General features: G+C 42.1%; 1 protein-coding gene and 1 pseudogene across 7 annotated transcripts in view; both read right to left on the bottom strand.

Annotated features, from left to right (window-relative positions):
- Positions 1 to 487: 487 nt before the first annotated feature.
- On the bottom strand, positions 488 to 13,869 carry LOC139551255 (ATP-dependent RNA helicase A protein-like; annotated as a pseudogene).
- A 1,057-nt stretch (positions 13,870 to 14,926) lies between these two features.
- rasal2 (RAS protein activator like 2) overlaps positions 14,927 to 16,238 on the bottom strand; it is a 105,603-nt gene continuing 104,291 nt past the window's right edge. For all 7 annotated transcript variants that reach the window (XM_071361971.1, XM_071361972.1, XM_071361970.1 and 4 more), the window contains one exon: positions 14,927 to 15,977. In XM_071361971.1, coding sequence (XP_071218072.1) covers positions 15,810 to 15,977 — 168 coding nt within the window. In that variant the 3' untranslated portion in view covers positions 14,927 to 15,809. The remainder of the gene's footprint in view (positions 15,978 to 16,238) is intronic.

Raw genomic sequence — 16,238 nt, 5'->3', positions numbered from 1 at the left:
TTGTTCCTGACAATCTGTACAAAGTGAGTGAGGACCTGGAGCAGACAGCCAGTGGGGACAAGAACGAGACAGATCATCTTTCCAAGGCCCTGCAGAAACTCAGCTTGGAGATCACCACCAACAAACTGGAGTACAACACCAAGGGCGATGTAGGCTTGCTGCACAAAATGTGGGTGGATTCCTGAGTCTAGGATTGCAGCGTAAATGTGTTGTACACAATGGTTAAAACAAGTTGAAGTAACCAGACCTTTGACAGGCAATTCACTATTGAATGTAGCTGTTTGCTCAGTATCTTGCCATGTAACAGCTGTTACTACTTAAGTCTATTTTTCTTGTGTTCATGTCCATTTCAATGTAAAGTTAAACGCTTTCTTTATGCACTGGCCCCATAAACGTGCACTTTATATGAACAATTAATTAAATCGTTTTTTCAAAATTGTGCTCATTTTTGTACCTTCAGAGGAAATGCAAAGGAAATCTGGCGGTGTTGGAGAAAAGTATTTTATTGAATTGATTTCTTTAATGATCATCTTTAAGTTATAAATCACTGACAAAATGAAGCTCATGAAATATTTAACGCTAACAAATACAAACTAATCCAATGAGTCAGTCTAAAAGATAATACAGAGAATGGATGATCTATATATCAAAGACTTAAAATTGTTCATTTATTATATGTGGGCCAATAACCTTGACTTCAAAGTGGTGGTGGTGGTGGTGGGGGGGGGGGGTCACACAATGCACAACTAAAACAAAAACATCCTTAGACATTTTTCAAATATTACAGTCAAATAAACAAACATCATATTATGCATTTTTATATACAACATCCAAAAAGTTACATGCTCTAATATCCCTGACACCCCCTGTATCCACCACCTCCACGGTATCCGCCACCACTTCCTCCTCCTCTGTACCCTCCTCCACTTCCATCAAACCTGCCCATTTTAGGAGGACGTGGACCATCGCCAAAACTGATAAAGACAGAAAAACATGTAAACCAGCTGTATTTGGTATTCAAAACAGACATATTTCACTACTGAAAAAAGTAATATGCTGTACTATTACTCACTGAGTGGAGTAGATCATACTGTGCACAAATGTTGATAACCTACACCGAATAAACTAATCCAATAATGCCACTACAAGTATGTATGGTATGTCATGTTTATCGGACTATGGCTGCTAGAGCTTTGGTCAAAAGTAGTGCACTATGTAGTGAAAAGGGTGCCATTTGGGACAGAATCTCGATATTTTCCACCTACCCTGAGCTGAGAGGTCAGTCGTGTTGATCTTACCGTAGATTGTTGACCATGAGGTTAAGCCCGGCTGCGGAGGGCTTGGCGATTTGGCGGATGATGTTGAGCAAACGCTCGTTTGTGGGGTGCAGCTGTCTGATGTACTCAGGGTCTTTGATGACTTCCACAACAAGGGCCTCCATTCCAGCCCTCAATGCAGCCAGCCACGTCATGAGGTATCTTCAGTTTGATCCTGTAAATACAGATGGTGGTTTTATTTGCTTGACCCCACAATTTATGCTTAATCTAAAACCCTTTTTAGTATTCTAAGTAAATATGCAGGAAAAACCATGTTTCCACTATTGCACCACTTTAAAGATGGTAGCTACACTCACCAATCATCCAGCTCAATGATTTCTCCGTTTGATGTGATTTTCTTGGCGGCAAATAAGATCAGCTGGAGTGGGCTGACTAGTGTCATTCCTTTGGCGGAGATGGCTCGAGTCCGGATCTGGGGGAAAACAAAAGACGAGTGGTCATGAATTGTAGCAGTAGTGTTAACTGGTTGCGTGCAGTCAGACTGAATTGTACACCAATTTACAATCATAGATTGTCATCGAACACTGACAGGGTGATCCCGTTAGCTCACATTTAAGCGTATAAATAACCGGTACACAACCTATAGCATAGTAAAACCTATGACACATCAGTATATTCATATTATGTAGACATTGATAACTTTTAATTTGAGATCATACCTTTTCGCTAAAGACAAAGAACAGTGATGGGTAGGTCATGTCCTGGCTGCTGAAGGGGCAGTTGACGGAGCATTTATGGATGAGGGCATTGCGCCCCGCAGTGGTGAGAATCTTCCTCTTCTCCTTGTGGTAGCACACGTTGGGATAGGAGCCGTATGTCAGGAGAGAGATGACCACGTCAAGGTTGTTGTCAGGTCCAACGTTGTTGAACATCTGTCATCAAGCACTCTTATAAAAAGACAAAAAAACAGTAAACTATTTCAGATGTGATTGTAAATGACGCCAATACAGCTACACAAATTGTGTTGTTCACATAGCACCCTATTCCCAATAAAGTGCACTACTTTTGCCCAGGACCCATAGGGCATTTGAGACAGACAATTTACCCTCATGGAAGCCAGAGTTGATGAGGATCTCCTTCAGCTGCACTTTGGCCTCCCAGGTCATCCTCAGTGTGGACATGTTGAGCCTCTTGTGTTCACAGAATCTGGACTCCGCATCCTCACCTCCCATTCTACAATGAAGTTAACAAGCCTTTCTAACCTTCATTTTCCAGGTAGTGAGAGAGAATAGGAGTGTTTCATTCTAATCCATAAGAGGGGATTGGTTGTTTTCTAGATGTACATGTTGCATGTTTATATGAAGCCAGGACTCACCTCACATCGTCCCAAGCCTGGAAGACTGACAGCAGTGCCACGTGGTCTGTGAAGCGGGTGCCAGCATAGTTACGGTGCACGTAGCGCAAGCGCTTGCCATCATTGATGAAGGGCTCTGGGAAGCATGATGCTGCATGAGATGGTGCACACTGAATCTCCAACACTAGAAAGCAGAGCAGAGAAAGCACCAACTACTGAAACCATTTCTCATTGGAAACATAAAACAGTGTATGTGTATAGCGATTTGTCAATATGGAATAGTATCTTAGGGAAGGATTTTACTAAATTCATGCATGACTTCTGATGCAGCACTCACTTGAATATGCAGCCCATAATCATCATCTTTCCCAGCCGTGGCTCGATTGGAAGCTTTGCAAGGAGTCAACTCGTCATTTGTGTTCAAGGCATCCAGTTCTAGTGGAAAAATATTGAAGAACCGTAAATGCCAACACTATTCAAGGTTGTTGGTAATGCTTACAACAATAGGCCTCATTTAGAAATGGAGTAAAAAACGAAATCTATTAAAGCTAGAACCTCAATAGAAACAATAAAGCGGTTACCCCGCCTCTGTTGGAATAAAGCTGATGGATGGGCCTGGAGAAATGTAACCGCTCAAATTCATAGACAGAGCTATGGATGCATCCATGATGTCAACATTATAGTTTTATTCTGTAAGAATCAATGTGTTTAATATACATTCATTTATCAGTCCAAAAATGGATGTAGCAACTAAGGGTTCTAGCTTTAAGGTCAAAGCTAAAATACTAACCTTTCAGTGTGTGTTCTGCCTCGATAACTGCGTCCAGGGGAGGGGGCTCGATGGCCTTGGAAAGGAAATGGCCAATGGATCCTAGTCTCAGCAGCTTGATGCTCAGGGCTACCTCGTGGAGAGGAGTACGGAATATCTCAGGGGTCATATGGGTCTCCAGTCTGGAATGAAGAAAAGGGTAAGCACAGAAGCAGAGGCATACATTCTTCACTTGTGTTTTTCAAATCAAACTCATAGTTTGACATACAAGTAAGGGTAAGAGTGAATAAACAGGGCCCATATCCATAAAGCAGCTCAGAGTTGTAGTGCTGATCAGTTTAGCCTTTTATATCATAATTAATATGTTCACATGGAAGGGGGGACCTGATCCGAGATCAGCACTCCTACTCTGAGAGGCTTTTTGAATACAGGCCCAGACGTTTGGCATCTCTTCAATTCAATGAAGGTTGCGGTTCAGAGACGTACTTGTCAAAGCGTGCTCTGCTACACAGATAAAAGCAGAGGCCAGCCCGGACGCGGCCGGCCCGACTCTTCCTCTGCTCCAGGTTGGTTTTGGAGCCCCCAGACCATGGCGTAGTTGGGCATGTTGTTGTGAGACGAGAACAGCTTCACTTTCTGCCTAAGAGAAAACACACCATCATGGGCGGTCATTAGTAGGGTTGAATATTTTGCCGGTATTTTACAAACGTTCCATTCTGAGAATAAATCACTTTTCTCCCAGGTAACCCGGTATTTCCTACCAAAACCGGAAGTGTCATTCAAAAGTATTATAAAGTGGTCCCGTGTGGTTCAGTTGGTAGAGCATGGCGCTTGCAACGCCAGGGTTGTGGGTTCATTCCCCACGGGGGGACCAGGATGAATATGTATGAACTTTCCAATTTGTAAGTCGCTCTGGATAAGAGCGTCTGCTAAATGACTTAAATGTAAATGTAAATAAAGCATATAAAATTGGCCTGGGTCTGGAGGTTGTTAGAGCTTTGATAGAAAATGTAACCCTGACACTAACTGAGCCATACATTAAATACATTTAATGAGCCCAAGCCCCAAAAATACCAACTGATTGTGCCATTATCTGACACACGCACGCTACTGCACATTACGCACGACAGAAACATTAAATCCCATAGACGTAGCTAACTACAGTGCATTCGGAAACTATTCAGACCCCTTCACTTTTTCCACATTTTGTTACAGCCGTATTCTAAAATGGATTAAATTGTATTTTTCCCTCATCAATCTACACACAATACCCCTTAACGACAAAGCAAAAACAGTTTTTTTTTCACACTTACATAAGTATTCAGACCCTTTACTCAGTACTTTGTTGAAGCACCTTTGGCTGTGATTACAGCCTCGAGTCTTCTTGGGTATGACTCTACAAACTTGGCACACCTGTATTTGGGGAGTTTATCCCATTCTTATCTTCAGATCCTCTCAAGCTGTCAGGTTGGATGGGGAGGTCTCTCCAGACATGTTTGATCGGGTTCAAGTCCGGGCTCTGGCTGGGCCACTCAAGGACATTGAGAGACTTGTCCCAAAGCCACTCCTGCGTTGTCTTGGCTGTGTGCTTAGCATCATTGTCCTGTTTGGAAGGTTGAATATTCGTCCCAGTTCGGCAAACTCCAATCTGGCTGTCGTGTGGCTTTTACTGAGGAGTGGCTTCTGTCTGTCCACTCTACCATAAAGGCCTGATTGGTGGAGTGCTGCAGAGATGGTTGTCCGTCTGTAATGTTCTCCCATCGGGTACTTGGCCACCTCCCTGACCAAGGCCCTTCTCCCCCGATTGCTCAGTTTGGCAGTGTGGCCAGCTCTAGGAAGTCTTGGTGGTTCCAAACTTCTTCCATTTAACAATGAAGGCCACTGTGTTCTTGGGGACCTTCAATGCTGCAGAATCTTTTGGGTACCCTTCCCCAGATCTATGCCTCGACACAATCCTGTCTCGGAGCTCCACGGACAATTCCTTCGACCTCATGGCTTGGTTTTTGCTCTGACATGCACTGTCAACTGTGGGACCTTATATAAACAGGTGTGTGCCTTTCCAAATCATGTCCAATCAATTGAATTTACCACAGGTGGACTCCAATCAAGTTGTAGAAATATCAAGGATGATCAAAGGAAACAGGATGCATCTGAGCTCCATTTCAAGTTTCATAGTAAAGGGTATGAATACTTACGTAAATAAGAGTTCGTTTTTTTGTGTGCAATTTTTTCACTCTGTCATTTTGGAGTATTGTGTGTAGATTTAGGGAAAACATTTATTTAACCAATTTTAGAATAAGGCTGTAACGTAACAAAACGTGGAAAAAGTCAATGGGTCTGAATACTTTCGGAAGGCACTGTATATGCTGTCTTGGGTAAATAACTGAAACTAGCTCCAGTAGGCTAATCCTTTTGAGTGGGAACTGTATTACTGTAATGTATTATATGGACTGGAATATGCACATTGTTCAAACCTTGATATAGGAGGGAGAGAACATGTGATTCTGGTGCAGCACATGCGGCCAACCTAGTTAGGCTAGTTTGATTTGAATTTTAAAATATAGTACCAGTCAATTTGATTTTCATTTTGAAATACAGTACCAGTCAAAAGTTTATACACACCTACTCATTCCAGGGTTTTTCTGAATTTTTTACATTGTAGAATAGTGAAGACATCAAAACCATGAACTAACACATATGGAATAGTGTAGTAACCAAAAAATTGTGAAACAAATCAAAATATATTTGAGATTATTCAAAGTAGCCACCCTTTGCCTTGATGACAGCTTTGCACACTCTTGGGATTCTCTCAACCAGCTTAACAGGTGTGCTTTGTTCAAATTTAATTTGTGGAGTTTCTTTCCTTCTTAATGCGTTTGAGCCAATCAGTTGTGTTGTGACAAGGTTGGGGTGGTATACAAAAGATAGCCCTATTTGGTAAAAGACCAAGTCCATATTATGGCAAGAATAGTTAAACTAAGCAAAGAGAAACGACAGTCCATCATTACTTTAAGACATGAAGGTCAGTCAATCCTGAAAATGTCAAGAACTTTGAAAGTTTCTTCAAGTGCAGTCGCAAAAACCATCAAGCGCTATGATGAAACTGGTTCTCATGAGGACCGCCACAGGAAAGGAAGACCCAGAGTTACCTCTGCTGCAGAGGATAAGTTCATTAGTTACCAGCCTCAGAAATTGCATCGCAAATAAATGCTTCACAGAGTTCAAGTAACAGACACATCTTAACATCAACTGTTCAGAGGAGACTGCGTGAATCAGGCCTTCATGGTCGAATTGCTGCAAAGAAACCACTACTAAAGGACACCAATAAGAAAAAGAGACTTGCTTGGGCCAAGAAACATGAGCATTGGACATTAGACCGGTGGAAATCTGTTCTTTGGTCTGATGAGTCCAAATTTGAGATTTTTTGGTTCCAACCGCTGTGTCATTGTGAGACTCAGAGTAGGTGAACGGATGATCTCCGAATGTGTTGTTCCCGCCGTAATGCATGGAGGAGGTGTGACGGTGTGGGGGTGCTTTGCTGGTGACACTGCCTGTGGTTTATTTAGAATTCAAGGCACACTTAACCAGCATGGCTACCACAGCATTCTGCAGCTATACGCCATCCTATTTCGTTTGTACTTAGTGGGACTATCATTTGTTTTTCAACAGGACAACAACCCAAAACACACCTCCACGCTGTGTAAGTGCTATTTGACCAAGGAGAGTGATGGAGTTGGACTGCAGTGTGAAGGAAAAGCAGCCAACAAGTGCTCAGCATATGTGGGAACTCCTTCAAGACTGTTGGAAAAGCATTCCTCATGAACCTGGTTGAGAGAATGCCAAGAGTGTGCAAAGCTGTCATCAAGGCAAAGGGTGGCTACTTTGAAGAATCTAAAACACCTTTTTGTTACTACATGATTCCATATGCATTATTTCATAGTTTTGATGTCTTCACTATTATTCTACAATGTATAAAATAGTAGAGATAAAGAAAAACCCTTGGATGAGTAGGTGTGCCCAAAATGTATGTACAGTGGGGAGAACAAGTATTTGATACACTGCCGATTTTGCAGGTTTTCCTACTTACAAAGCATGTAGAGGTCTGTAATTTTTATCATAGGTACACTTCAACTGTGAGAGACGGAATCTAAAACAAAACAAAAAAGTATTTAGTCAGCCACCAATTGTGCAAGTTCTCCCACTTAAAAAGATGAGAGAGGCCTGTAATTTTCATCATAGGTACACTTCAACTATGACAGACAAAATGAGAAAAAAAATCCAGATAATCACATTGTAGGATTTTTTATGAATTTATTTGCAAATTATGGTGGAAAATAAGTATTTGGACACCTACAAACAAGCAAGATTTCTGGCTCTCACAGACCTGTAACTTCTTCTTTAAGAGGCTCCTCTGTCCTCCACTCGTTACCTGTATTAATGGCACCTGTTTGAACTTGTTATCAGTATAAAAGACACCTGTCCACAACCTCAAACAGTCACACTCCAAACTCCACTATGGCCAAGACCAAAGAGCTGTCAAAGGACACCAGAAACAAAATTGTAGACCTGCACCAGGCTGGGAAGACTGAATCTGCAATAGGTAAGCAGCTTGGTTTGAAGAAATCAACTGTGGGAGAAATTATTAGGAAATGGAAGACATACAAGACCACTGATAATCTCCCTCGATCTGGGGCTCCACGCAAGATTTCACCCCGTGGGGTCAAAATGATCACAAGAACGGTGAGCAAAAATCCCAGAACCACACAGGGGGACCTAGTGAATGACCTGCAGAGAGCTGGGACCAAAGTAACAAAGCCTACCATCAGTAACACACTACGCCGCCAGGGACTCAAATCCTGCAGTGCCAGACGTGTCCCCCTGCTTAAGCCAGTACATGTCCAGGCCCGTCTGAAGTTTTCTAGAGAGCATTTGGATGATCCAGAAGAAGATTGGGAGAATGTCATATGGTCAGATGAAACCAAAATATAACTTTTTGGTAAAAACTCAACTCGTCGTGTTTGGAGGACAAAGAATGCTGAGTTGCATCCAAAGAACACCATACCTACTGTGAAGCATGGGGGTGGAAACATCATGCTTTGGGGCTGTTTTTCTGCAAAGGGACCAGGACGACTGATCCGTGTAAAGGAAATATTGAATGGTGAGATTTTGAGTGAAAACCTCCTTCCATCAGCAAGGGCATTGAAGATGAAACGTGGCTGGGTCTTTCAGCATGACAATGATCCCAAACACACCGCCCGGGCAACGAAGGAGTGGCTTCGTAAGAAGCATTTCAAGGTCCTGGAGTGGCCTAGCCAGTCTCCAGATCTCAACCCCATAGAAAATCTTTGGAGGGAGTTGAAAGTCCGTGTTGCCCAGCAACAGCCCCAAAACATCACTGCTCTAGAGGAGATCTGCATGGAGGAATGGGCCAAAATACCAGCAACAGTGTTATCATTACAATTAGGACCAACAGCATGTATATGGCAGAAACACGGGAGATTTGAGACTAAAATGACGATGCATTTGTTGATATCAATACAAATACCTTGACCAATAGCATTTTTTATGGTAGAACAAGGGACTAGTAGCGAGAATACACACCAAAGTGTGGGTTAATCTCCAGGTGTTTCTGCATGGAGTAGATGAGGTTCCAGCCGGGCAGGAAGATAAGCACGGCCCCGGCCACCTGGAGGGTCTCAATGTACTTCAGCAGGGCCTCCACCAGCCCAAAGGGAGTCTCCTTCTCATTCATCTGGGCCATGGAGCGCTTTGTCTTTGGGGTGTAATCTGGCCCACATATCACATTACAGTTGGCCTGTGACAAACAAGAGGAAGTCAAACATATACAAAGACAACACTTCCATTGAACAAGAAACTGTGGTTAAATGAAATGGTCATCTGTACTCAATACGGAGGGCAAATTATTGTCCAATACCTCTTCATCTCCTCGTTCCTCATCCTTTCTCTTTCTATCAGTCGGAGGAGGAATAAAATGAGTCATCTGAATGCAATCTTCTAAAAAAGTACTATGGAAAAGATTGAAACTTTGTTAGAAACACCTTAGACCTGTCCATTACAAGCCCATAAACTAGATGTTAGATTGATTTAAGAAAGTGTGCGAGCTCCATTTGACTGAGCTCTCCTACCTTGTACTGGGAATGTGCGGCCGAACACCTCGATGACGGGGCAGTTGAAATATTCAGCCATCTGCACTTTTACATTCATGTCACAGAACATGTCCTGGACCTGTGTTTCTGTTTGTAATGTCTTTTAACGTTTACACACTGCCAAACAACATTTCCCAAGGAGACAAAGTCATTATCTTATCACAAACAAGGAAGTCCATGCATATTTAATTTTGAATCTTACCTGGGTTACAATAATGTTACATGCGGACGCCCTCCCACTCTTGATGAACTGATCCAGGATGTACTGGGGAACCTGGGTGGTTTTGCCACAGCCAGTCGCCCCTCGAATGATCACCACTGAGTTACCCTGAACAGCAGACATGATCTCTCTCTCAAAATTCTTCACTGGAAGCCCATCTCGCTCCCCAATGACCTAGGAGACAAGTTTTTGCATGTCAGTCAGACATAACAGACCACCATTTAACACTAAATCAAGATAATAGCAAGTAAATCAAGGCAACAACACCTTCTGTTTGGCTTTGATCTTGTTTCAATTGACAGGTCAGCTCATGTTGGAGGTCAGCGCTGATTTGCTCTGGGGTGCACTAGGGGGAAATGGGAATGATACTTTTAGATGGGATGGCAGGTCCACCATAACAAAATAGACTGCTTTACTTTAGAGAAAGTAAGGACACATTATGAAGAGAATAACCACAGAAAATACAGATATATTGTTGCATTTCTTTTAGTAAACGTACAGCTAGAAACAAGTCTGTCTCACAAATGCTAGTGGGCCCTCTTCAATATTGCTGCTGGTCCAGGGGTTCCAGTTGACTTGCGGAGGGGACCAGGGCACTACCCCGGCCAAGCTCTGTCTCTGGGAGGGCTCAAACAGAGCCATCTTTCCTTGGACTAGGGACACTGGGGTACTTGGATCAGGTGGCTGGGGACAGGCAAATTGTTTAACTCATAATCCTCATATTCAAAGTCATACTCATATCAATCACATACAGTACCTTGCTTTTCTGTGCAACAGGTCGGATACTAATTGAAACTGTATAACGGTAAATAAAGGTCACCATATAAATGAGACTTACTGGAGGTGGAATTACAACACCCAGGGCAATACTCTTTAGCTGATGTTGCAGATCATCCACCACATTCACCTCAAAAGCTTCCAACTGTGAAGACACCAAGGTTCAACCCTAGGTTAAAAAGACTTGCTGCATACTTTGTTGTAACCTTGAGACAGATGTTGAAATAAGGTGAACAAACACAAAGCATACAACATGAAGACGTCGTATTATTAAACAAATGTACTAACTCCAAAAAGTGAAACAATTTTTTTCAGCAGTAAAACACGTTTTTCCCCCTCTTTCTTCTTAGTAATGCCAGTATAAGGCTCAATGACACCCAGATGGTAAAGTTGACGGACGATAGACAGCGCAGAGGACTGGGCCGCCAGCTTCCTGTTAGAGCCATGCTCGCGGGCAATTATCTCTACAAAACAAATTCAAATGTATTTCTTACTCGGTATGTGAAGTCATACTTGTCATCTCCAGAGAGGTACTAAACTATTTTGTCATCGTTTACATTGTTCTCCAGAACTTGGAAATATCGAATATTTCTGAGACTTATCTACAAACATTTAAACAAAGCAGTTTACGTCCGATAGACAATTCAGTTTGAGTTGACTGAAAAAGTCGGTACTTACTTCTACCAAGCTGTCTAACAAATAACTGCATCTCAGCAAAAAAGCTCCTAAAGTAGAAGTGAAAAAATTCCATCATCCATAATGTTACTAAGCCTAATGTATCTAATGTATCTGAATTCAGAATGATGTGTAACTGTCATGCTTTTACAGTTGATAAAACATGTATCAAACATTGGACCAACTGACCTCGGAGCTTGACAAGTCCATTGTCCACTCAGATGAGAACTTGAGGGAGCCAGTATGTTTTTCTGCCAGACTTCAAACAACAATCAACCTTATCACCACAGCCAGACTGTCCCACCCCTAGTGGAACAAGTGACACCAGAAATCAAAACCACACAATACTCTGCCCATTCCATCCCCCATTGTGGATGCAACCATGTGACAACTTTAGTGCAGCCTAAAGGATACCATATGTCATGACAAGTAAGGTTGTGAATTCTGGTATCACATGTCCACTTCTTTTTATATTAAGAATTACTTAGTCCAGTTAAATTCAAATAGTACAATATTGATCCTAGGTATTGGTTGAGGTCATAGAAATCCTATAACTAATTATTGGATTATAGAATCTCTATGGTTGAAGTATAAATAGTTCCAAAATGACTTTGCCGAGATCTCTCAGGTGTTAACCACACACCCATGAGGGCTCTGTCTACATAGCAGTCCAGCAGAAAAACATACAGTCCACATAACTAATGTATCTCTAAGGCTCAGCTCTTTGGTTTGTCATGAATGCGTTGGAGCAATACTCCTGATAAACTAGGTTACTAATGAATCTATAGAAAATCTCAATAACTGAAGGGTTGCATCGTTGCCTGGTGTGGCGGCTGCTCGGCCTCTGACCACAAGGCACTACAGAGGGCCGGGCTTCCTGCCATCCAGGACCTCTGTAGCGGGCGGTGTCAGAAGCCCCCCCCCCCCCCACGCTGCTGCTACTACTCTCTGTTATTATCTATGCATAGTCACTTTAATAACTTTACCTACATATACATATTACCTCAATACCGGTGCCCCCGCACATTGTACTGGTACCCGCTATTATATAGCCCCGCTATTGTTATTTACTGCTGCTCTTTAATTACTTGCTATTCTTATCTCTTACTTTTTTAGGTATTTTCTTTAAACTGCATTGTTGGTTAAGGGCTTGTAAGTAAGGGCAACACCTGTTGTATTCGGCCATGTGACAAATACAATTTGATTTGATCACTAGCCAATTGGAACCAGCCTGGTACACCAGAGTTCAGGCTGGTTCCACCAGATAGAAGCACGGTGGCTAGGAAAAACATCCTAGAAAGGCCAAAACCTAGGAAGAAACCTAGAGAGGAACCAGGGGTGCCAACCCCCCCCCCCCCGATTCTTCTCCTTCTGGAAAAACTGGTTCATACGGGCTTTGGCATTCTCTAAAGTCCAGTTGCCATGGAGTCCTGCATTCAGATCTACCTCCTCAGACTCCAGAGTCTTGAACGGGAAAATAAACATGTCAAAGGTTAAAATACAACATGTGTGAAGACCATGACTTACTACAAATGCATTGCCTATTAAATATATTTCAGCATAAACATAGCTAATGATAGACATGAAACCACAACACTTTATAAATATTGTGAATTGACAGGTCCTACCGCCTGTGCCTCTTGCTCATCTCTCTTTGAGTAGTAGTCCTTCAGATTGGCCCCACGATCCCACGGAGCATTGCTGTTTCCAGCACCTCCAGAATAATTGCCTCCACCATCACCTCCCGAATATCCCAAACCAGTGACACCTGGGACTGGTCCAGAAGGTGCATTTGCTGAAGCAACAGTTAAACATCAAGATAAGTTATGACACCATATAAAGAGAGTTCACAAAACAGACTATACAGGCATTTGGTGAAGTCAGCAAGTAGCCTAGTGGTTAGAGCGTTGGGCCAGTAACCGAAAGGTTGCTAGATCAAATCCCAGAGCTGACAAGGTAAAAATCTGTCGTTCTGTCAGAAGAAGTTCTGTCAGTTAACTCACTGTTCCTAGGCCGTCATTGTAAATAACAATGTGTTCTTAACTGACTTGCCTAGTTAAATAACAACTAAAACAATACCTTGCTCAGCTTTCACAACCAGGTGAGGTGGGACAGGTCCACTTGGAGGAAGACTTCCAAAGCTGACTTTGCCTTTATCACCCCCTGCTCCCCCACTGAAGTCAGGTACACTTACCTATAAATATGAAAAGTATTTTTAATACGTTATCACCACACGTGCATGTTTTATCTTGAATGATAAAAAAACATTAGGTGTAATATGTTAATAGCTGACCCCAAGGGCTTGGACTTCAGCTGCATTCATTTCTCCATCTCGGACAAGATAATTGACTAAGTCTCTGGCAGAATTTGCCTGGGCATTCTTCTTATTGGTGGAGTTTCCCATTCCAGTGTAGTTGAATTCCTCAATACGAACTTTGGAAGAGGAACATAGGTCAAAATATGAATGTTATTTACCAGATCATTGCTGATGCAGACACATTTTAAAGAATACAACTGACCTCACACAGAAACTTCTGCCGGTTTTTGTTTCCAGCCCGTCGAATGTCATAGCTGGGTGTAAGTTTCTTCTTCCCACACCAAGCATACAGGAAGTTCTTGATGTCTGCCATGGCGGATTTGTGGGTATCTGTTGGAGCAGGGTTAATTGGCCGTGACTGACCTACAAATAATAATGAGTTTTTTATTGTTCTATGTAAATCAGTCAGTCGGCAGTAGCCTGCAATGTCGAACACTGACTTTATCAAATCTTGTCTATTATATTGACCGCTCTAATAATGGAAATATGTGTTCTCAAATATGGAAGGCAGACGAGAGAGGGGGAAGCGAGATCAGGTGGGACCATTCTAGCCAGTCAGAGTACAGATAAACGTGTGAATGGGCACATTGATGAAAGCACCAGAAAATCCAAGCTCAGGATGCTATTTTAGCTAGCTAGTTGACTAACAATATCACCGATGTGGGGACTCCGTTAACGTGTATTCATTTATTCGACGCAGGCTAAATCAAAATGCATGTATAGATAGTTAGGTCAGACCAAAAAAACTTTCTTCAAACGAGCCGGCTAGCAAAAACAAACCATTCAGACGGCAGACATGTCATGAGCACGAACTGGGACCAGAGAGGAAGAGGAGATAATCGTTGTCTGGGGCGCATACGTGGCTAGGACTACTGGAGACAGCCAGCCAAAGCCCCCTGGCAGTAGGACCACATAATTAGTCATTAGGATCTATATGGGCAGAACGATGACTAGTTGCCAGACTCAAAATCGCAGACCTAGAGCAATGTGGGTAGCAACCAATGCTGTGGCAGTCTGTCTGTCTAGGCTTAAATCTACCACATTTGATCGGTCATTGAGGCCTTCCAATCAAGCTGACAAGTATTTTTGTCGTACCCTGTTCTACTAACTAGTTCACTAATCAAGTCACATTTTACAAAGTAACAATAACAAAATCTTTATTAAGTGGATTTATGTAACGACTCCACAAATATGCAGTTTGACTTGGACTGAAATAGGTGCCGGTAATCATTTTGGGTGCAAGGAATATTTTAGGTGCAGAAGCTCAAGCAGTAGCACAAGCACTGCCCAAGTCGAGCACTGCAAATATGCATGTGCTTCAGCAGTAGTTGAATTACAAACCATATTAAAAGTCACGAATGCAAAACATCCACAATGTTACAGGCAGTTTTTATTCTCAACAACTGACAGATAAGCTATCATTGACATTCACCAGTTCATAGATTTTTGTGCAACAAAAAAGTGTGAGCCTAGGGGAGGTTGGATGGGTGAGAACACAAAACAAACTCTTAATAAACAGTAGTTATTGACATGAAATAGAAAATTGTACAAAGTCAGGAGGGCTGTCATGTTGAAAATCTTCTCTTGGGATCTTGAAGGCGTGCCAGTAGAAGGTACAGAAATAAATAACATTTGCTATTCTGTGGCAAGGTGGGAGTGAGCAGACACTTTTTTTGAAGATCCAGTAGGCCGTAAGAACCTGAACTCAAAGGCCTATGGTTTCAGCTAACAATGGGCAAGCAGCAGTCCCAATATACTCAAAATCAGCCAATCAAAACCAATGCAACCCCTAGTTTAAGACGACAAAAACAGAAGTTAAAAATATTTTTTTAAAGCAGGGTTAGAAAAACAGTGCATAAAATGTTTTTTTTGGTTTATTTTGCTATCATGACTATGTTTTTAGAGCTATAACTGCTCACTATGTGCTTATTTATTGAAACAAACCCCTTTGATATGTACATCTCAATATATCATCTCTTAATTAGAGAATACTTCAAATCTATTTAAAACTGCATTTGTCTGCATATGGGAATGTCATTTATAAAACAACAATTCGCTATTTCATGACAACAGTTGATCCCCTTGTTCACGTCTTCAAAAGACATGTCTTTCAGTATCATCTCTGTACACAACCAATACAAGATACAAGCTATTTACATTAATATCTAGACATTCTTTGTAGAGCCACAGGTAATTGGTCTGTGTGCATGGAGAGAGTGTGACCATAACACCATCTCACACTGTCCGACTAAATCAGCAGCTGCTGTTTTTGAACTCTCCGTTCTCAGTGATCGACAGTTTTGTGGGGTTGGTTGGCGAGAGGCCGTTGCGCAGGTTCTGCATGCTATAGCGCTCCTTCACCTGTGTCAGGGCACTCATCAGCCGAGAGTTGGCTGCATCCAGGGAGCTTATCCTCTTCTCCTGAAAAAAGAAAGAGAGAAGGGAAAGAGGGAGGGAGTGAGAAAGAGAGAAAACATTCACTTTACATTGGAGAATGAATTAGCAGGATAAGCTAAAGGATGATTACTACTCTGTAGATGGTGAAATTCAAATATCACAAGCGAAGTCTGAAATATACCTCACTGAAATAGTTTTTGTTTAGCAGCCAAAATTATAGATAAAACAAACTCATATCCAAGCATTGCATCATGTTTGTTTTTAAAACGAAAACATATTTTTTAT

The sequence above is a fragment of the Salvelinus alpinus genome, chromosome 23 (genome assembly GCF_045679555.1).
Source record: "Salvelinus alpinus chromosome 23, SLU_Salpinus.1, whole genome shotgun sequence".
NCBI lineage: Eukaryota > Metazoa > Chordata > Actinopteri > Salmoniformes > Salmonidae > Salvelinus > Salvelinus alpinus.
Note: the sequence above shows the minus strand (reverse complement) of the source record. Positions and strands in the feature narration are given on the sequence as shown.